Below are 24,281 nucleotides of genomic sequence, written 5' to 3'. Positions count from 1 at the left end.
ACAAATTGTTTGACTGCAGCTCATAAGGTTGAAAACTATGGGACACTGTCGACTTGTCGAGACTGCCATCAACGGCGTCGTTCAATGTTTAACAAAGGACTAACTAGCAATAAAGTACACGTTCTGCTCGCGACCGCAAGTGTATTATTAAAAGGACCTACCGGTCAACGCGCTGTAATAGATTCCGGGTCACACATGAATCTTATCTCAAGGAGGATGGCAGATCTGCCATTTCTTAAAGAAATGTCCTTACCGATTGAAATCTCTGGAATCGTAAGAAAAATAACAACAATAAGCTGGAGCCATTGACCTCAACTTAGGGGTTATCCTGTACGCCAAGTTAATAACTGCTGAATTTCTATGTTTAGTACCTAATAAACCTCTGGCGAAAGGCACTAAGCTTGACTATGTACACAACGGTTTTCTAAAGAAAGAAGATCAAATTCTGCATGGGCACAGCTGCCACAACAAGGCAGTTTTTTGCATAAAAGGGAGCGTGAAGCAGCATCGAGAAGATATGGAGGATGTTAATCATACTCAGGAACTTCCGCAGTCTAAGTAGGGCTTATTGGCGATCAATAATTTGTTGGCTGCTTTCAATGCAATTCTGTCAAGGGCTAACAGACATCACGCCTTAATTGGGCGAAGAGCTCTATGGGGGGAGAATGTTCGCACCCAAGGGAGCTCAACATGACCAGCACCCAACAAATCAGTACCAGGCGCTCAGCGTCACCCACTGAGAATTGCTGATCAACATGTTATATTCATCGAAAACCACTGACCTACTCTAGAATATAACTCATGTCATTAAACTTCCGTGTTCAAAGTAGTATATAAGCAATTACCAACTTCAGTTATCAACGCTCTCATAGCTCCTCGGTTCTACTTTCTACTTCTGGGAATAGGCCTCGTAACACATCTCAAGTAGCGGCTAAACTCCGGCAGCTCAAACCTCAGCGCAGTGCCCGCATCGCCTCTTCGTCCATCGTCGTGACGCCATCAAAGCGTCACCGTGCCAGCGACAAGGCGCTCACTATAACGCATTCTACCGCGGCGTGACTAGAAGTGCATACTGCGGTTGAGAAGAAACATTGTTTTGGTTGTATAATTCGACAACGGTGTGTTCAGGATTTTTAATTCTCAAACTTTGATGCCCCAGTGGCAATAAATATTATTAACTTTTTATTTATTTTTGTGTCATTTATGATTAAGTAGGGTAAGGTCCTGACGTTAGCCTTAAAAATAACTTTGCTCTATTTTATTTAATCTTATAGTTTTGTTAGCCGGTAAGTTAACAGTTCCAGTTAATACCCTTTTATTATATCCGTTATTCGTAGAGTAAAAAAGTATACTATTTTCGTCGAAAAGTATGTAACAAAAAAGTACGCCAACAAAGGATCACACCTCAGCAACCCAAGCCTTCCAACACTCGGCCGCATTGAACAGGTAAGAAGTCCTTACAAATTTATCGGTCAAGTCTAGCTTTGGAGCCACAGAAACAGCAATGTCGACCTCGTTCATAGAGCAAACAAATCAAAGCAGAATCTGGCCGCGATTCCATAATTTATTTATGGATTTGGTCCATAATAAACCGTATTCCGGCCGGTCAAAAGCTACATATTCTACAGAGCTCACTTCGTAGTGAGGCAAGAAACGTTTTTACAGATATGGCCTTCTCACAAGGTGGTTATGATGACACCTGGTCACGTTTGAAGGCCCGGTATCAAAATGGAAAAATATTAGTATTTTCCGCTATATATGGGTCTTCACGTCAACTAAGAGCATTAAAAGTGTCATTTGAAAACTCGATGAGTACCTTAAAAAACTTGGACATCTGTACAAAAACCTGGGATCCAATCATAGGTTTTCTTGTGCGTCGAAAACTGGACTAGTATACTCTAGTGGCACTCGAAGATTTAGCCAACTTACTGACAGAGGTCCCATTGCTGAAAGGTGTTTTACCCTTTTTGGAACGACGCTCAAGGCAGCAGTGTCAGGAGACAGCAGCTGTAAAATGTGCAACACAGGTTTACACCGCCTGGTATCGTGCAACATGTTGCGATGAATGGATACTGACAACCGTCGTCAGGCAATAACAAGGATTGCTGGGTGTATCAACTGCTTGTATACTTACCAGAAGACAAGCAGCTGCCAATCCTCACTAGCCTGCTGGTTTTGTCATTAACGAAACCATTCCATGTTGCATAAAACTTCCAGAATCAACTGCGTACGCAGTCATCACAAGCAGTGTGCAGTGTTGTCATCCCTGACGACAAGTTTTCAAATGAAAATCGAATGCTGTATTTTACCAGATTAAATGGAAAACCATCCATCTGAATCTGATTGCTGGCATCAGCTATGGCTCTGGCTCAACGAAGGTTCGCCAATCTAGAACGTCGACTCCAACTAAATTTGGTACTTCTAGAAGGTTACGTGACCTTTATGGATGAATATGAACGCATGAATCACATGACTGAGATACCATTATTTGGTGTACCAAGGAATCATTATTTCATTCCTCACCGTTGTGTGCTAAAACCAGACAGCTCCACCACAAAATTGAGAGTGGTCTTTGATGCTTTAACAGGGAAAAGTTTATAAAACATCCTAAGGGTTGGCTCGACAGTTCAGAGTGAGCTGCTGCCAATTCTGTTACGATTCCGAACTCACCAGTTCGTGTTTACAGCGGACATTGAAAAAATGTATCGACAGATTTGGGTCCATCCTGAAGACAAGCAAAACCAACTCATACTATGGCGAAAGGCCCCACTGGGTAAAAAGCGTTGTTTTTAGTTAATCACGTTCAAGTACAGGACCCCCTTATCAACAAAATGCTTACAACACTTAGCACAGGTAGCACCCACAAGTCAGAAATTCTACAAAACGTTTATGATTATGATTGTTTATCCGCAGCCGACTCATTGGAGGAGGCGATAAGGCAACGAGAACAGATCTGCACTATCCTAGAGTCAGCAAACCTCAGGCAAAGGAAATGGTGTTCAAACCATCCAGAGTTACTTGAGAATATTCCAAGAAGTGACCAGGCCTTGGATCTCGATTTCGGATGAAGCTATAAAAATAGAAATAATTTGGAATCCTAAGGAGGATAAACTCCAAGGGCGCGCGACACCTTATGAACAAGGAACGGTCACAAAACGGATTGTCTGTTCCGAGCTGGCCAAAATATTTGATCCACTAGGCCTACTCTTCCCCATAAGTACAATAGCAAAAATATTCATGCAAAAACTATGGCAAAAGTTGTTATATTGGGATACTGGATTCGACAAGGAAGACACAGCCCACTTGCAGATCTTTCGAAACAATAGTCATATAATGGCTACCATTGAATTTCTAAGATGTCCCCTGTCTCATGAAAACCCAACATCAGTTCAACTTCATGTATTTTCTGATGCGTCAGAAGTCGCCTATTGCGACTGCGCATCTTTGCATAGTCACAATTACCGGGGAAAATGGAGAGTAGCCTGCTGTGTGCAAAGTCTTACGTGGCGCCCTTAGCAAAACAAACGCTGCCCAGACTGAAACTGTGTGCAGCTGTGATAGGAGCTAAATAATCTAAACGAATCCAAAAGGATCTAAGGATATGGATCCATAGCATGCAATACTGGACTGACTCAACTATAGTTTTAGCATGGATAAACGCAACAGCATCGTCGTTTCACACGTTTGTGGCAAACCGAATTTCTCGAATCCACGAACGAAAAAGTCCTGAGCAATAGGCACATGTAGCGTCAGAGGACAACCCACCAGACCTTGTTTCCAGTGGATGCTCAGCAACTCAGCTTAAACAGAATGACTTGTGGTTCCATGGCCCGGCTTCTTTAACAAAACGGTAAGAGTCTTGGATATCACAACATAGGCACATACTGAGCAAAAGGAATCCAGAACAAATGAACATATCTTATAAATTTCTGTGTCAATTCAAGGTCACAGATTGGACCACGGAAATCAATCACCGCGGATAGTTTGACACCTTGGTAGGAATAACATCTTGGATTTTACGTTTTTGCAACAATTGCCGGCCAGACTCCCTAAAAGAGACAGGACCATTAACGCAAAAACAACGAGCACGGGCATCACAACGAATAATGCAACCCATACAATTAATAGCATTCCAGCCTACTATGCTCAACTGCAAAAGAACGACTGTGTGGCAGTTTCAGATACGTACCGTTCGTTAGACCCATTTCTGGACACCAAGGTTGTGCGAGTTGGAGGACGGTTACAAAACTGCAATCTATGTTTTGATGAAAAACTTTCAGCTTCCCACGAAAAAACACGCCTTATATTTGAGAACAAACATCGGCAGCTTAATTTGACAGTAATTCTGAACGATAAAGGGAAAACAACTCTCATCTGTTATACCTGTTGTCAGGCACGGCCAAGGTTGTTAGGACAGGCTTTGAGTCGATTACCTACAGATAGAGTACAAATTTCACGACCCTTTAACATCTCTCCTCATTGTTGGGGTCTGTGGGAGGCGGAAGTGAAGTCTGCAAAACATATATTAATTCGCTTGGTATCAACGGCAGATTTGGCACATGAAGAACTAAAAAAAGTTGTTATCGACATAAACTCACGGCCTCTCACTCCCATCTATTCCAGCCCATGCGATTTGGCTGTCTTAACTCCTGAACATTTCTTGATCGGAGGGACTCTGACTGCATCTTCCGATATTCATATAAAGGAAGTAAGATAACCAGATGGAAACAGATAGACAAGGTCAGGCAGGATTTTTGAAATCGGTCAAAATGCACAAGGAAACGAAAGGCAGTGGCCGTAGGAGACTTAAAGATGATATACCACCATTGCAATGGCCACTAGTAAGAGTGGTAACGGTACACACTGGAAAGAACGGGAAAGTCAGAGTCGTCAACCTCCGGATGTCAGCAGAAGAATTCACGAAAGCAATTCATCGACTGGCAATACTACCACTGGACGATCAGGCAGGCAGCTGAATATTTAAAGAAGTTGTTCGAAGATGCCCAAGGTTATGTGCCGACTCATAATGCCTGGCCAACACCACCCGTGCTGTGGCAATTATGGCAGACTCTAGTAAGGCTGTAGCGTATCCCGCCCAACAGTAGTTAATTTAGTCAAACAAGAGGCAAGCGAGTTATATGATGACCAACAACTGTTCGATCATCATCGGCAACGGAGAGGAGCTCTAAATCAGGTGGAGAATCTCGCCAATGGACTATTTGGGGTGCTGGACTCTAAGTATGCACAAAACATGGAGGATACAATACACATTTACTGAAAAATTAGACGTCAATCTTAGATAGTACAATAAATGTGATGAAAACCACTACGGATGAAATGTAACATAGGATTAGACACATGAAAGCACAAGTCACTAATCTAGAGAATTCTATAAGGACTGGAATCATAGCCCAAATAACATCAGAGCTAACACTAATAGCAGGCCACATCAAGAGGGCGCATACAGCCGAGATTAATATCGTAACTGAGCTAACAAGAGGTGTAGTTAGCACAGCTCTAATCTCCGTAACGCAACTGCGAGAAGAGCTTATAAAGATTCAGGCTGAACTGCCAAAAGGAAGACGGCTAGCTGTGACTCAGGACACCCTGCATGCCTTATATCAGGTGATGGTCTCCGAAGTCCAGGAGTTAGACGAAACTCTGATATTCTATAGAAAGGTACCACTAGTTGACGAGGAAGAATACGACGTATATCATTTGACTCCGATCGTCATCCAAGGTCAGATACTTGAAAGAAAGACAGACACTAAGTATCTCGCGATTGGTGATAGGGACCATCAATTTGCATTAACCATGAATGACTTGAATCAATGCACAAAAATTTCAAGAGGACCGGTATTGTGCAATGTAAGGAAAACAACGTAAGGGACATCACACGAATAATTAAAATGAACGCTGGCGGCAATTCACGGTGGACAAAAAATGGTTTGTGGTCCCTAAAAAATCAACACAACATGCATATAGTATCCTCTCGATGTTCCAAACGCATGGATTTTTGGTAACACAAAGAAAACAACGCTAGCCTATGTTTGTAGTTAAGAATGAAGAAAAATACAGGTCCGAAATGGTGGAATCTTGACAATCAAGGCCGACTGCATTGCGACGAGTCCTGTGATTACGTTACCCGTCCATCCAATAGACAATAGAAAAAAGCACGGCAACAATGGTCACCCATTCAATTGAGATACCAAGCAGCAGTTGTTGTCCTCATCAACAAGTCTAGGGGAACAAAAAGGATCCTTCAAAAGATCACCACGAAACAGATCATCATGTACACACATAAGTGAATACAGAATAGAACAAAATATATATTTATTATTTATATATTTATTAAAAAAAAAAGGAGGAACATAGCTCATGACCCGAGTCACTGAACAAATCGTAGTACATAGCCAGCGGATCAGCAACAGGCACTGGACGATCACGCAGGGTAACAGCAAGCACGGCCAACCGGACAACAGCAAAACGGCCTTGAGGAAGAAAGATAACCGAGCCAGGTTCCACCGTCACTGGCCACGCAGGCCATCTATAACAGGTCCACATGAAGAACTAATCAAGACCGTAAGATGGTGGTAGCATATATAAAACCCAGGAGTGTTAGTCAGTAAAGAGCAAGAATTGGAGATACAGGTAGAGTTCAAGTTCCATAAAACGCAACGGGCATAACACGGGCATTTTAGATGATATATGAAACCTCAGAAAAAAAGAGGGAAAGAAGACATAAATGAGTAGGAAAACTCAGAAACTTTATTAAGTTTAAGTACATATGGATCGGATTCATTCAAAACCAGAATCTGAATCATCATCCCAGGACACGTCGGCACGCAAGATAGAGCTGATACTACAGTGAAGGGACACGACATCACGTCCTAAAACCAAAACGGACCCATCATCCAGTAAAAGGAGGCACTGAAGTCAATCGGACTACGGGTGCACAGTACATGTCCCCGACGAAGCAGCTTGGACCAGGATAAATGCGATAAAATCCTTGTGGCAGACGGGTCGTCCTCCCGTATGCAAACTGAAACAGTAGATAAGTATACGGAACGAGCAACATATCAACAACTGGCAAAAAATTAAATCTTATTCTCGTTTTTTTACACGACCAGTTGTTCAGTGCACTGCTTACACCGAACAACGACCAGCCACAACAAAGCGCAGACATCACCAGCCCTGGTATTGTTGACACAGCAGCAGGTGGTAACATTTAGCACCGCTTACACAGTCATCAAAAAGAAATGGGGTCACCTCGGTCGGTCAACCAAAGTGGACCAAAGTTGCCCTCAACGTGAACGACGTACACAGCAGATATCTTATATACTAACGTTAGGTCAAATCATATTTAAGCCCTAATCAACAGAACAATAAAGGCATCGACGAGATTGTCCGTATATCCGATTCCCGTGCCAGCGATAAGGTGCTCACTACCCCCCATGTCTAGCGGAGCGATTTAACCCGCGTCCAAATCCTGGATCATCCTTTGCATCCCCGTGACAGCGACAAGGCGATCACGATAAGCCCTTGTACCGCGAAATGTTCTAACTATCATATACCCCGTTTAACAAACCTATCGCGCAACCCCGTGCCAGCGACAAGGTACTCTGACTGCATCTTCCTATATTCATATAAAGGAAGTAAGATAACCAGATGGAAACAGATAGACAAGGTCAGGCAGGATTTTTGAAATCGGTCAAAATGCACAAGGAAACGAAAGGCAGTGGCCGTAGGAGACTTAAAGATGATATACCACCATTGCAATGGCCACTAGTAAGAGTGGTAACGGTACACACTGGAAAGAACGGGAAAGTCAGAGTCGTCAACCTCCGGATGTCAGCAGAAGAATTCACGAAAGCAATTCATCGACTGGCAATACTACCACTGGACGATCAGGCAGGCAGCTGAATATTTAAAGAAGTTGTTCGAAGATGCCCAAGGTTATGTGCCGACTCATAATGCCTGGCCAACACCACCCGTGCTGTGGCAATTATGGCAGACTCTAGTAAGGCTGTAGCGTATCCCGCCCAACAGTAGTTAATTTAGTCAAACAAGAGGCAAGCGAGTTATATGATGACCAACAACTGTTCGATCATCATCGGCAACGGAGAGGAGCTCTAAATCAGGTGGAGAATCTCGCCAATGGACTATTTGGGGTGCTGGACTCTAAGTATGCACAAAATATGGAGGATGTCATTCTCAAGATACAATACACATTTACTGAAAAATTAGACGTCAATCTTAGATAGTACAATAAATGTGATAAAAACCACTACGGATGAAATGTCAGGTGATGGTCTCCGAAGTCCAGGAGTTAGACGAAACTCTGATATTCTATAGAAAGGTACCACTAGTTGACGAGGAAGAATACGACGTATATCATTTGACTCAGATCGTCATCACTGCACTGCTTACACGGAACAACGACCAGCCACAACAAAGCGCAGACATCACCAGCCCGGGTATTGTTGACACAGCAGCAGGTGGTAACATTTAGCACCGCTTACACAGTCATCAAAAAGAAATGGGGTCACCTCGGTCGGTCAACCAAAGTAGACCAAAGTTGCCCTCAACGTGAACGACGTACACAGCAGATATCTTATATACTAACGTTAGGTCAAATCATATTTAAGCCCTAATCAACAGAACAATAAAGGCATCGACGAGATTGTCCGTATATCCGATTCCCGTGCCAGCGATAAAGTGCTCACTACCCCCCATGTCTAGCGGAGCGATTTAACCCGCGTCCAAATCCCGGATCATCCTTTGCATCCCCGTGACAGCGACAAGGCGATCACGATAAGCCCTTGTACCGCGAAATGTTCTAACTATCATATACCCCGTTTAACAAACCTATCGCGCAACCCCGTGCCAGCGACAAGGTACTCTGACTGCATCTTCCGATATTCATATAAAGGAAATAAGATAACCAGATGGAAACAGATAGACAAGGTCAGGCAGGATTTTTGAAATCGATCAAAATGGACAAGGAAACGAAAGGCAGTGGCCGTAGGAGACCTAAAGATGATATACCACCATTGCAATGGCCACTAGTAAGAGTGGTAACGGTATACACTGGAAAGAACGGGAAAGTCAGAGTCGTCAACCTCCGGATGTCAGCAGAAGAATTCACGAAAGCAATTCATCGACTGGCAATACTACCACTGGACGATCAGGTAGGCAGCTGAATATTTAAAGAAGTTGTTCGAAGATGCCCAAGGTTATGTGCCGACTCATAATGCCTGGCCAACACCACCCGTGCTGTGGCAATTATGGCAGACTCTAGTAAGGCTGTAGCGTATCCCGCCCAACAGTAGTTAATTTAGTCAAACAAGAGGCAAGCGAGTTATATGATGACCAACAACTGTTCGATCATCATCGGCAACGGAGAGGAGCTCTAAATCAGGTGGAGAATCTCGCCAATGGACTATTTGGGGTGCTGGACTCTAAGTATGCACAAAACATGGAGGATACAATACACATTTACTGAAAAATTAGACGTCAATCTTAGATAGTACAATAAATGTGATGAAAACCACTACGGATGAAATGTAACATAGGATTAGACACATGAAAGCACAAGTCACTAATCTAGAGAATACTATAAGGACTGGAATCATAGCCCAAATAACATCAGAGCTAACACTAATAGCAGGCCACATCAAGAGGGCGCATACAGCCGAGATTAATATCGTAACTGAGCTAACAAGAGGTGTAGTTAGCACAGCTCTAATCTCCGTAACGCAACTGCGAGAAGAGCTTATAAAGATTCAGGCTGAACTGCCAAAAGGAAGACGGCTAGCTGTGACTCAGGACACCCTGCATGCCTTATATCAGGTGATGGTCTCCGAAGTCCAGGAGTTAGACGAAACTCTGATATTCTATAGAAAGGTACCACTAGTTGACGAGGAAGAATACGACGTATATCATTTGACTCCGATCGTCATCCAAGGTCAGATACTTGAAAGAAAGACAGACACTAAGTATCTCGCGATTGGTGATAGGGACCATCAATTTGCATTAACCATGAATGACTTGAATCAATGCACAAAAATTTCAAGAGGACCGGTATTGTGCAATGTAAGGAAAACAACGTAAGGGACATCACACGAATAATTAAAATGAACGCTGGCGGCAATTCACGGTGGACAAAAAATGGTTTGTGGTCCCTAAAAAATCAACACAACATGCATATAGTATCCTCTCGATGTTCCAAACGCATGGATTTTTGGTAACACAAAGAAAACAACGCTAGCCTATGTTTGTAGTTAAGAATGAAGAAAAATACAGGTCCGAAATGGTGGAATCTTGACAATCAAGGCCGACTGCATTGCGACGAGTCCTGTGATTACGTTACCCGTCCATCCAATAGACAATAGAAAAAAGCACGGCAACAATGGTCACCCATTCAATTGAGATACCAAGCAGCAGTTGTTGTCCTCATCAACAAGTCTAGGGAAACAAAAAGGATCCTTCAAAAGATCACCACGAAACAGATCATCATGTACACACATAAGTGAATACAGAATAGAACAAAATATATATTTATTATTTATATATTTATTAAAAAAAAAAGGAGGAACATAGCTCATGACCCGAGTCACTGAACAAATCGTAGTACATAGCCAGCGGATCAGCAACAGGCACTGGACGATCACGCAGGGTAACAGCAAGCACGGCCAACCGGACAACAGCAAAACGGCCTTGAGGAAGAAAGATAACCGAGCCAGGTTCCACCGTCACTGGCCACGCAGGCCATCTATAACAGGTCCACATGAAGAACTAATCAAGACCGTAAGATGGTGGTAGCATATATAAAACCCAGGAGTGTTAGTCAGTAAAGAGCAAGAATTGGAGATACAGGTAGAGTTCAAGTTCCATAAAACGCAACGGGCATAACACGGGCATTTTAGATGATATATGAAACCTCAGAAAAAAAGAGGGAAAGAAGACATAAATGAGTAGGAAAACTCAGCAACTTTATTAAGTTTAAGTACATATGGATCGGATTCATTCAAAACCAGAATCTGAATCATCATCCCAGGACACGTCGGCACGCAAGATAGAGCTGATACTACGGTGAAGGGACACGACATCACGTCCTAAAACCAAAACGGACCCATCATCCAGTAAAAGGAGGCACTGAAGTCAATCGGACTACGGGTGCACAGTACATGTCCCCGACGAAGCAGCTTGGACCAGGATAAATGCGATAAAATCCTTGTGGCAGACGGGTCGTCCTCCCGTATGCAAACTGAAACAGTAGATAAGTATACGGAACGAGCAACATATCAACAACTGGCAAAAAATTAAAGCTTATTCTCGTTTTTTTACACGACCAGTTGTTCAGTGCACTGCTTACACCGAACAACGACCAGCCACAACAAAGCGCAGACATCACCAGCCCTGGTATTGTTGACACAGCAGCAGGTGGTAACATTTAGCACCGCTTACACAGTCATCAAAAAGAAATGGGGTCACCTCGGTCGGTCAACCAAAGTGGACCAAAGTTGCCCTCAACGTGAACGACGTACACAGCAGATATCTTATATACTAACGTTAGGTCAAATCATACTTAAGCCCTAATCAACAGAACAATAAAGGCATCGACGAGATTGTCCGTATATCCGATTCCCGTGCCAGCGATAAGGTGCTCACTACCCCACATGTCTAGCGAAGCGATTTAACCCGCGTCCAAATCCTGGATCATCCTTTGCATCCCCGTGACAGCGACAAGGCGATCACGATAAGCCCTTGTACCGCGAAATGTTCTAACTATCATATACCCCGTTTAACAAACCTATCGCGCAACCCCGTGCCAGCGACAAGGTACTCTGACTGCATCTTCCTATATTCATATAAAGGAAGTAAGATAACCAGATGGAAACATATAGACAAGGTCAGGCAGGATTTTTGAAATCGGTCAAAATGCACAAGGAAACGAAAGGCAGTGGCCGTAGAAGACTTAAAGATGATATACCACCATTGCAATGGCCACTAGTAAGAGTGGTAACGGTACACACTGGAAAGAACGGGAAAGTCAGAGTCGTCAACCTCCGGATGTCAGCAGAAGAATTCACGAAAGCAATTCATCGACTGGCAATACTACCACTGGACGATCAGGCAGGCAGCTGAATATTTAAAGAAGTTGTTCGAAGATGCCCAAGGTTATGTGCCGACTCATAATGCCTGGCCAACACCACCCGTGCTGTGGCAATTATGGCAGACTCTAGTAAGGCTGTAGCGTATCCCGCCCAACAGTAGCTAATTTACTCAAACAAGAGGCAAGCGAGTTATATGATGACCAACAACTGTTCGATCATCATCGGCAACGGAGAGGAGCTCTAAATCAGGTGGAGAATCTCGCCAATGGACTATTTGGGGTGCTGGACTCTAAGTATGCACAAAACATGGAGGATGTCATTCTCAAGATACAATACACATTTACTGAAAAATTAGACGTCAATCTTAGATAGTACAATAAATGTGATGAAAACCACTACGGATGAAATGTCAGGTGATGGTCTCCGAAGTCCAGGAGTTAGACGAAACTCTGATATTCTATAGAAAGGTACCACTAGTTGACGAGGAAGAATACGACGTATATCATTTGACTCAGATCGTCATCACTGCACTGCTTACACGGAACAACGACCAGCCACAACAAAGCGCAGACATCACCAGCCCGGGTATTGTTGACACAGCAGCAGGTGGTAACATTTAGCACCGCTTACACAGTCATCAAAAAGAAATGGGGTCACCTCGGTCGGTCAACCAAAGTAGACCAAAGTTGCCCTCAACGTGAACGACGTACACAGCAGATATCTTATATACTAACGTTAGGTCAAATCATATTTAAGCCCTAATCAACAGAACAATAAAGGCATCGACGAGATTGTCCGTATATCCGATTCCCGTGCCAGCGATAAGTGCTCACTACCCCCCATGTCTAGCGGAGCGATTTAACCCGCGTCCAAATCCCGGATCATCCTTTGCATCCCCGTGACAGCGACAAGGCGATCACGATAAGCCCTTGTACCGCGAAATGTTCTAACTATCATATACCCCGTTTAACAAACCTATCGCGCAACCCCGTGCCAGCGACAAGGTACTCTGACTGCATCTTCCTATATTCATATAAAGGAAGTAAGATAACCAGATGGAAACATATAGACAAGGTCAGGCAGGATTTTTGAAATCGGTCAAAATGCACAAGGAAACGAAAGGCAGTGGCCGTAGAAGACTTAAAGATGATATACCACCATTGCAATGGCCACTAGTAAGAGTGGTAACGGTACACACTGGAAAGAACGGGAAAGTCAGAGTCGTCAACCTCCGGATGTCAGCAGAAGAATTCACGAAAGCAATTCATCGACTGGCAATACTACCACTGGACGATCAGGCAGGCAGCTGAATATTTAAAGAAGTTGTTCGAAGATGCCCAAGGTTATGTGCCGACTCATAATGCCTGGCCAACACCACCCGTGCTGTGGCAATTATGGCAGACTCTAGTAAGGCTGTAGCGTATCCCGCCCAACAGTAGCTAATTTACTCAAACAAGAGGCAAGCGAGTTATATGATGACCAACAACTGTTCGATCATCATCGGCAACGGAGAGGAGCTCTAAATCAGGTGGAGAATCTCGCCAATGGACTATTTGGGGTGCTGGACTCTAAGTATGCACAAAACATGGAGGATGTCATTCTCAAGATACAATACACATTTACTGAAAAATTAGACGTCAATCTTAGATAGTACAATAAATGTGATGAAAACCACTACGGATGAAATGTCAGGTGATGGTCTCCGAAGTCCAGGAGTTAGACGAAACTCTGATATTCTATAGAAAGGTACCACTAGTTGACGAGGAAGAATACGACGTATATCATTTGACTCAGATCGTCATCACTGCACTGCTTACACGGAACAACGACCAGCCACAACAAAGCGCAGACATCACCAGCCCGGGTATTGTTGACACAGCAGCAGGTGGTAACATTTAGCACCGCTTACACAGTCATCAAAAAGAAATGGGGTCACCTCGGTCGGTCAACCAAAGTAGACCAAAGTTGCCCTCAACGTGAACGACGTACACAGCAGATATCTTATATACTAACGTTAGGTCAAATCATATTTAAGCCCTAATCAACAGAACAATAAAGGCATCGACGAGATTGTCCGTATATCCGATTCCCGTGCCAGCGATAAAGTGCTCACTACCCCCCATGTCTAGCGGAGCGATTTAACCCGCGTCCAAATCCCGGATCATCCTTTGCATCCCCGTGACAGCGACAAGGCGATCACGATAAGCCCTTGTACCGCGAAATGTTCTAACTATCATATACCCCGTTTAACAAACCTATCGCGCAACCCCGTGCCAGCGACAAGGTACTCTGACTGCATCTTCCTATATTCATATAAAGGAAGTAAGATAACCAGATGGAAACATATAGACAAGGTCAGGCAGGATTTTTGAAATCGGTCAAAATGCACAAGGAAACGAAAGGCAGTGGCCGTAGAAGACTTAAAGATGATATACCACCATTGCAATGGCCACTAGTAAGAGTGGTAACGGTACACACTGGAAAGAACGGGAAAGTCAGAGTCGTCAACCTCCTGATGTCAGCAGAAGAATTCACGAAAGCAATTCATCGACTGGCAATACTACCACTGGACGATCAGGCAGGCAGCTGAATATTTAAAGAAGTTGTTCGAAGATGCCCAAGGTTATGTGCCGACTCATAATGCCTGGCCAACACCACCCGTGCTGTGGCAATTATGGCAGACTCTAGTAAGGCTGTAGCGTATCCCGCCCAACAGTAGTTAATTTAGTCAAACAAGAGGCAAGCGAGTTATATGATGACCAACAACTGTTCGATCATCATCGGCAACGGAGAGGAGCTCTAAATCAGGTGGAGAATCTCGCCAATGGACTATTTGGGGTGCTGGACTCTAAGTATGCACAAAACATGGAGGATACAATACACATTTACTGAAAAATTAGACGTCAATCTTAGATAGTACAATAAATGTGATGAAAACCACTACGGATGAAATGTAACATAGGATTAGACACATGAAAGCACAAGTCACTAATCTAGAGAATACTATAAGGACTGGAATCATAGCCCAAATAACATCAGAGCTAACACTAATAGCAGGCCACATCAAGAGGGCGCATACAGCCGAGATTAATATCGTAACTGAGCTAACAAGAGGTGTAGTTAGCACAGCTCTAATCTCCGTAACGCAACTGCGAGAAGAGCTTATAAAGATTCAGGCTGAACTGCCAAAAGGAAGACGGCTAGCTGTGACTCAGGACACCCTGCATGCCTTATATCAGGTGATGGTCTCCGAAGTCCAGGAGTTAGACGAAACTCTGATATTCTATAGAAAGGTACCACTAGTTGACGAGGAAGAATACGACGTATATCATTTGACTCCGATCGTCATCACTGCACTGCTTACACGGAACAACGACCAGCCACAACAAAGCGCAGACATCACCAGCCCGGGTATTGTTGACACAGCAGCAGGTGGTAACATTTAGCACCGCTTACACAGTCATCAAAAAGAAATGGGGTCACCTCGGTCGGTCAACCAAAGTAGACCAAAGTTGCCCTCAACGTGAACGACGTACACAGCAGATATCTTATATACTAACGTTAGGTCAAATCATATTTAAGCCCTAATCAACAGAACAATAAAGGCATCGACGAGATTGTCCGTATATCCGATTCCCGTGCCAGCGATAAAGTGCTCACTACCCCCCATGTCTAGCGGAGCGATTTAACCCGCGTCCAAATCCCGGATCATCCTTTGCATCCCCGTGACAGCGACAAGGCGATCACGATAAGCCCTTGTACCGCGAAATGTTCTAACTATCATATACCCCGTTTAACAAACCTATCGCGCAACCCCGTGCCAGCGACAAGGTACTCTGACTGCATCTTCCGATATTCATATAAAGGAAATAAGATAACCAGATGGAAACAGATAGACAAGGTCAGGCAGGATTTTTGAAATCGATCAAAATGGACAAGGAAACGAAAGGCAGTGGCCGTAGGAGACCTAAAGATGATATACCACCATTGCAATGGCCACTAGTAAGAGTGGTAACGGTATACACTGGAAAGAACGGGAAAGTCAGAGTCGTCAACCTCCGGATGTCAGCAGAAGAATTCACGAAAGCAATTCATCGACTGGCAATACTACCACTGGACGATCAGGTAGGCAGCTGAATATTTAAAGAAGTTGTTCGAAGATGCCCAAGGTTATGTGCCGACTCATAATGCCTGGCCAACACCACCCGTGCTGTGGCAATTATGGCAGACTCTAGTAAGGCTGTAGCGTATCCCGCCCAACAGTAGTTAATTTAGTCAAACAAGAGGCAAGCGAGTTATATGATGACCAACAACTGTTCGATCATCATCGGCAACGGAGAGGAGCTCTAAATCAGGTGGAGAATCTCGCCAATGGACTATTTGGGGTGCTGGACTCTAAGTATGCACAAAACATGGAGGATACAATACACATTTACTGAAAAATTAGACGTCAATCTTAGATAGTACAATAAATGTGATGAAAACCACTACGGATGAAATGTAACATAGGATTAGACACATGAAAGCACAAGTCACTAATCTAGAGAATACTATAAGGACTGGAATCATAGCCCAAATAACATCAGAGCTAACACTAATAGCAGGCCACATCAAGAGGGCGCATACAGCCGAGATTAATATCGTAACTGAGCTAACAAGAGGTGTAGTTAGCACAGCTCTAATCTCCGTAACGCAACTGCGAGAAGAGCTTATAAAGATTCAGGCTGAACTGCCAAAAGGAAGACGGCTAGCTGTGACTCAGGACACCCTGCATGCCTTATATCAGGTGATGGTCTCCGAAGTCCAGGAGTTAGACGAAACTCTGATATTCTATAGAAAGGTACCACTAGTTGACGAGGAAGAATACGACGTATATCATTTGACTCCGATCGTCATCACTGCACTGCTTACACGGAACAACGACCAGCCACAACAAAGCGCAGACATCACCAGCCCGGGTATTGTTGACACAGCAGCAGGTGGTAACATTTAGCACCGCTTACACAGTCATCAAAAAGAAATGGGGTCACCTCGGTCGGTCAACCAAAGTAGACCAAAGTTGCCCTCAACGTGAACGACGTACACAGCAGATATCTTATATACTAACGTTAGGTCAAATCATATTTAAGCCCTAATCAACAGAACAATAAAGGCATCGACGAGATTGTCCGTATATCCGATTCCCGTGCCAGCGATAAAGTGCTCACTACCCCCCATGTCTAGCGGAGCGATTTAACCCGCGTCCAAATCCCGGATCATCCTTTGCATCCCCGTGACAGCGACAAGGCGATCACGATAAGCCCTTGTACCGCGAAATGTTCTAACTATCATATACCCCGTTTAACAAACCTATCGCGCAACCCCGTGCCAGCGACAAGGTACTCTGACTGCATCTTCCGATATTCATATAAAGGAAATAAGATAACCAGATGGAAACAGATAGACAAGGTCAGGCAGGATTTTTGAAATCGATCAAAATGGACAAGGAAACGAAAGGCAGTGACCGTAGGAGACTTAAAGATGATATACCACCATTGCAATGGCCACTAGTAAGAGTGGTAACGGTACACACTGGAAAGAACGGGAAAGTCAGAGTCGTCAACCTCCGGATGTCAGCAGAAGAATTCACGAAAGCAATTCATCGACTGGCAATACTACCACTGGACGATCAGGTAGGCAGCTGAATATTTAAAGAAGTTGTTCGAAGATGCCCAAGGTTATGTGCCGACTCATAATGCCTGGCCAACACCACCCGTGCTGTGGCAATTATGGCAGACTCTAGTAAGGCTGTAGCGTATCCCGCCCAACAGTAGTTAATTTAGTCAAACAAGAGGCAAGCGAGTTATATGATGACCAACAACTGTTCGATCATCATCGGCAACGGAGAGGAGCTCTAAATCAGGTGGAGAATCTCGCCAATGGACTATTTGGGGTGCTGGACTCTAAGTATGCACAAAATATGGAGGATGTCATTCTCAAGATACAATACACATTTACTGAAAAATTAGACGTCAATCTTAGATAGTACAATAAATGTGATGAAAACCACTACGGATGAAATGTCAGGTGATGGTCTCCGAAGTCCAGGAGTTAGACGAAACTCTGATATTCTATAGAAAGGTACCACTAGTTGACGAGGAAGAATACGACGTATATCATTTGACTCAGATCGTCATCACTGCACTGCTTACACGGAACAACGACCAGCCACAACAAAGCGCAGACATCACCAGCCCGGGTATTGTTGACACAGCAGCAGGTGGTAACATTTAGCACCGCTTACACAGTCATCAAAAAGAAATGGGGTCACCTCGGTCGGTCAACCAAAGTAGACCAAAGTTGCCCTCAACGTGAACGACGTACACAGCAGATATCTTATATACTAACGTTAGGTCAAATCATATTTAAGCCCTAATCAACAGAACAATAAAGGCATCGACGAGATTGTCCGTATATCCGATTCCCGTGCCAGCGATAAAGTGCTCACTACCCCCCATGTCTAGCGGAGCGATTTAACCCGCGTCCAAATCCCGGATCATCCTTTGCATCCCCGTGACAGCGACAAGGCGATCACGATAAGCCCTTGTACCGCGAAATGTTCTAACTATCATATACCCCGTTTAACAAACCTATCGCGCAACCCCGTGCCAGCGACAAGGTGCTCATTACACCCCCTTGTATCAAGGAGACATTCAGCAGTCGCCTACCCCCTCCGATTGGGCACAAACGAAATATTTCACTCCCTCTGGCATATTATCCTATTACCGTTAAATAATTGGTTAGTTCTTGAGGCGGATTCATGTGGAGTCTTGTAGTTGTTTCAGACCAACTGTTTAAAGATTGTGACATCTTCAGAATTTTTTTTAAATAATAAATTAATTCTTCCACTTCGTTTTTTATTTTCTTTTTTTTTACAAATTTTCTATATAATAATTATGGTTTTTGATAATAAATAAGTAATACAATTAAGTATTAACCACACAACCCGCAATGAACAAATAATAATGCACACTTAGGTTTTTTGAACTGCACGCTCTCAACGCCAGAAAAGAAGTGAGTAAGAATATCGAGAGGGCAAAAAAACAACGAACAGGCGAGAAAGAAGGAGCACATTGGAATGTGCGTCTACTTGTTTTACACATACATTTAGGCAAATATATATGTATGCTTGCATAATTATCTATGTGACTTTTGCATATTTGAGCACGCAAATTTCAACACGCCGAATCAAAAGTTACATTGATTATCACTTCGATTCTTGACACGAGTTTGTACTTTAGTTTTAATTTGTTTCTTTATTTCATTCGCCAAAAAAGTTAACATAAGTAAAGGTTTGGATAAATGGAATTAAACAGGATATAAACTCAGTTCAATTACTTGAGATTATTAGCAAATATGAAAATTGAAATTAATGACAAGAACTTCATGACATCAACTTAAAAAAATTACCAAGTATACGAATTCGATTCAATTACTTAAGACATAGTAAGTATGAAAATTGAAATTAACAACAAAAGGTGATGCATTTTCAGCAATAGTTCACATAGTTAGTAATTATTTTATTCAGAAAGTCACAGCTGGCTTCTTAGGGAAATAAACCGTGCAGTTGGCAATGGCTTCGTCAGAAGAATGATATAGCCGAGTGCCTCGACTATCAGATACCCGTCACTGAGCTTGAGGGAGAAAAATTAAAATGGAGATATATAAGCAGCAAAGAAATAATCTAAATCGCCATCTACCGGCTATTTTGGTATATGTTATGGCGGCAGACAGCTTCAAGCGTTTTTAGCAGTTTGGGGCGTTAGAGTGGGCGTGCCAAATATTTTTTTAAGTCAATCGAAAGATTTTAATGAAACAAATAAATTTCGTCAAAAAAAAGAATTCTAGAATGGCAACTGTGGCGGTTTGTCGGCGTTAGAGTGGCGTGGCCAATTTTTTTTTGGGTCAATCGGTAGTATTGATAAGACAAATACGTTTTAGCAAAAAAAAATTTTCTATCGCGACAATTGTAGCCACCACAGTTTTGGGCGGTTGGTAGGCGTTACAGTGAACGTGGCACAATTTGTTGGGTTAATCGATAGGTATTGATGAGACAAATACATTTCAGTTAAAATTTTTGTACAGACAGACAGACGGACATGGCTAGATCAACTCGCCTAGTGATCCTGATCAAGAATCAATATACTTTATAAGGTCGAAAACGCTTTCTTCTACCTGTTACAAACTTTCCGAACTGAGCCTCGCTCTTCGCTTTGATTGCTTGCCATATAAATGGCATAATTCATGGTTTAAATTAATATTGCTTAAAATATTAGTATCTTTAAAAAGACTATTTCGTTGTATTTCTAAAAATTTGACCTAATGTGACCTAATCTTTCATGCCATAATCGATACTCAGCACTATTTGAAATTTAAGACGTAAATATTTTACTGTTCAATTGAAATTGTATAATAGGTACATTGTACTCAAAGATTCCATTAAAGGCCAATTTAGATTAAGATATATTTACACCTCCAGGTTTAAATTCAATGGTCATGCCTGTATCCTGCATTTTCTCTACCGGTAGTAGGTTGTGTGGGATATCCTTGCAATACAAAACGTTTTGCAAGGTGAATTGGTTTCCGCAGCTGGTAATATTGACAACTTCCTTGGCTGCAGCGTAGATAAACTCTCTGCGTTTGGCAATCTCGATTTTCACATTTGATGGCATATTCGGAGAACAATGCTGTGTCATTTATTAGGCGGTCTGATGCTCCTGAGTCTAGTATAAACGCAGGCTCGTTTGTCCTTGTATTGGAAGTTGCATTTCTCAACATGAAGACAAAACTACTATCTGGTTGGGTTGTTGCTGCTGTTGCCATCTGAGACTGCCCTTCCTTTCTTTTGTTTTCATAAAAATTCTGATTTGGCTGCCTTTTTAAAAAGAAACAATCCTTCTTTAAATGACCTGGCTTACCGCAATGCAAAACATTTTGGTTTCGGGTTGAAACTTGGCTTGAACAGTTTTTTCTTGAACTTCTGCGTTGGATTATTTTTAAATTTTATATCTTTGAACTCTTTTTTACATACTGCTTGCAAGACTTTAACACTCGTATCATTACTAATACTTCTAAGCTTTATCTCTTGGGCAAGAAGTCGAGTTTTTACAAAAGCTAATGTAAAGTTATCTTCAGATAGAGTCTCTATTGCCGTTATAAGTGCATCATAACTGGAAATTTTATTCATATCATTTAGCTCATGATGCGATAAGTTCAGTAATGAGGACATCGAAGAAGTTAAAATGATTGAGGGGTGAAGAGCCACCTTTTAATTTCATGGCTTAAAGTTTCTTTCGCAGATATAGTTGCAAAGCCAAGCTTCTTTTCTCGTAAATTGCATTTGAATTTGCAAAAATCTGCTTAGCAGTGCTCTCATTGTTACCAAAAGATAAGAAGGCATCACTTATAGAGGTGCAAAAACATCGATGTATGGTGACATCGATGTTTTTCGATGTTTTTCCCAAAACATCGATAAAACATCGATGTTATTAAAAATTAAAAAAATATTTTTTAAATAAGTTAAATAGATAAATAGACATACGGTTAAAAAACAAATATTTATTTCTTTTGCCTTTAATTAATAACAACAAATGAGATCATTGGTTATTCAGATATTGGTAATTTTTGTTGATAAACATTAATTTATCAACAATATCTGGGTTAAGGCTGGTCCTGCGGTCGGAAATAATTTGTCCAGCTTTGCTAAAGGCTTTTTCAGACTCGCAGGACGTGGCAGGCACACACATAAATTTTTTTTACTCTCTCTTTGAAGGCCGCCATACTGTTCGAAGACTCCTGAAAGTATAAATAATTAATAAAAAAATAATGGCAACACAATTTTGAAACTTACATTCCAATACTGCAAAGGCTCGCAGACTTCAGGTTCGTTCGCAGTTTCCATATGCTGCCTGAGCATCACAATGGCTTCAGAACGAGCTGTACCTGTTTTGGGATGCAATTTCGGTTGCAAGTTTCGGAAAAAAGCAGAAGATTCGGCCGGATTTGTTGGTGCAGGGTTTTCCGGTGCAGACCAAGTTTCTTGAACCTAAGGTCAATTATAGTGGCAATCTGTGGCACGGTGCGGGTTTCATAGTGGGCAAAACGCTCTGTAAAACGTCCATCTATGGCATCAAAAGCTAGTATCACTTCCGGTGTTTTAAAAGTGTTCTTTAGACTTGAAATTTGCATTTGCATTTCGCATTTCATGGGAATAATTAATGAGAAGGAGCGTCACAGTTTTCCTTTGTTGATTCTAAAACATACAAAATGTATTTCAGTAATAGCTTATATATACATATATGTAGCACTTCGGTTCAGTTCTTAACCAAACAAGAACATAAGAGCAGTCACATGTAAAATGTAGGCGCAGTTGCCTCACATACATATAAACGCAAATATGTACGACATGTGACTGCATTTGCACAAATTGTAAGTTACTTTAAACAATACTTACGCATCAGGAATTTGTCCATCTTTCTGCCGTCGCCTGCACCACTAATCGATTGTTTTATTCCTGCAAAAGAATAACTTTAATAATATATTTCAAAAATAACAAAATCTGCTCATTTACGTACGTCTTCTTTGCTTGTTTTCTTGATAGTGACAGCACAAAAACATCGATGGTCAAAAAAACATCGATGTTTTGGAAAATTCAAAAAACATCGATGCATCGATGTTTTCATCGATGTTTTTTGCACCTCTTATCACTTAAGTATTCAATTATTAAACTTTTTGCTTTTCGTTCTGCTTTTTTTATCTCATCAGTCACTTCTTAATGCGTTTCATCTATGCTCTTTTAACAGCGCTCTTACTCTAAAATATTGAATATTTGTCACCGTCAAACGGTTTGATATTTATTTTCCCTTTATAACGCAACAACTACCTGGCAACTTTCCTCAGCAACAATTTCAAGCAACTTTTTAAAGCAATAATTTCCAACAACTTTTCACTGGAACAATTTCTACCAATAGCAATAATATTTCTTAACACTGTCCAGCAACAATGTCTTTCAGCAGCAGCACTGTCTGGTAACACCGTCCCACCGCAAAGCGGAAATTCGCGGCAAATTTGTCGAAGCGCCTCTAGAAAGATCCCGGCGGAATGGTTAAATGTATGCGTGCTTCTTCTGTGTAAGTAGAAAAAAATGTTTTTCAGCGAATTTGTCGCAGCGTTATCAAAAATTAAACAAAAACAATTCAATTTTTAATTTTTTCTATTGGTCAGTAATCGTTTCTTTTTGTTTATGGACTGCTCCGCATGTACATATATGTACATACATATGTAGAATTGCATATTTGTATGCACACACACACATATCACTAGTTCACTGTTATACACTTTTACATGGTAACAGTCAAAGCATTACTATTTATTCAAGTCTGGGCCAATAACCCATGGTTTTTGTTAATAAATAAGTAATACATTTAAGTATTAACCAGACAACCCGCAATGAACAAATGAAAATGCACACTTAGAGCACATTGGAATATGCGTCTACTAGTTATACACATCCATTTAAGAAAATATATATGTATGTATGCTTGCATAATTATATATGTGACTTTTGCATATTTAAACATGAAAATTTCAACTATAATAAAAAAAACAAGAAAGGAAATTAACTTTGCCAAGCTTAGGTTTGTATACCCTTGCAGTTATAAAAAATAATCAATAATTTTATTAAATTGAATTCGAAATTCTTAAAAATATAAAAATTTATATTCCCAATATAATAAGATAATATGTCAAAAAGCCCCAAAGATATAATTTGTTTCACATAATTTCCCACCAATTATCCGATCGTTCCTATGACAGAACTAATTAAAAAATGTTATTTTCAAGCTTATAAGGTTATATGTTAAAAAACACAAAAGAAATAATTTTTATTTCACGTTTTCCTACTAATTTTCCGATCGTTCCTATGGCAGCTATTTGATATAGTCGTCCGATATTGATAAAATTTAATTCAAAGTTCAAAACCAAATAAAAAATGTTATTTCCAAGCGTAGGAGTATATATGTTAAAAAACACCGAAGATATAATTTTTCAATATTATTTTACCACAAATTTTCCGATTGTTCCTATGGGAGCTATATGATATAGTCGTCCGATTTTGATACAATT

The 24,281-nt window shown here is 41.7% G+C and overlaps 1 protein-coding gene and 1 long non-coding RNA gene across 3 annotated transcripts in view; both read right to left on the bottom strand.

The window, feature by feature from the left end:
• Window positions 1–22,848, bottom strand: part of LOC127012064 (uncharacterized) — a 49,506-nt gene extending 26,658 nt beyond the window's left edge. Inside the window, exons 1-4 of one of the 2 annotated variants that reach the window (XR_007765510.1) lie at window positions 22,733–22,827; window positions 22,612–22,671; window positions 22,009–22,410; window positions 21,697–21,953 (exon numbers count right to left, since the gene is read on the bottom strand). Coding sequence is in view for 1 of the 2 variants with exons in the window: in XM_050890248.1 (XP_050746205.1) it covers window positions 22,009–22,074 (66 nt within the window). In the remaining variant the exon portion in view is untranslated. Of the gene's footprint in view, window positions 1–21,696; window positions 21,954–22,008; window positions 22,411–22,611; window positions 22,672–22,732 lie in introns of those variants that run through there. The other variant, XM_050890248.1, reaches the window with a different exon arrangement.
• Window positions 8,921–16,639, bottom strand: LOC127012066 (uncharacterized). Its single transcript, XR_007765512.1, has 3 exons — window positions 16,176–16,639; window positions 14,540–14,628; window positions 8,921–9,033 (listed from the first exon to the last, which is right to left on the bottom strand). It is a non-coding gene; the product is annotated as an uncharacterized LOC127012066 (long non-coding RNA).
• Window positions 22,849–24,281: the final 1,433 nt, after the last annotated feature.

This window comes from Drosophila biarmipes, unplaced genomic scaffold (genome assembly GCF_025231255.1).
Source record: "Drosophila biarmipes strain raj3 unplaced genomic scaffold, RU_DBia_V1.1 ptg000017l, whole genome shotgun sequence".
NCBI classification, from domain to species: domain Eukaryota; kingdom Metazoa; phylum Arthropoda; class Insecta; order Diptera; family Drosophilidae; genus Drosophila; species Drosophila biarmipes.
This window is presented reverse-complemented; position numbering and strand designations above follow the sequence as displayed.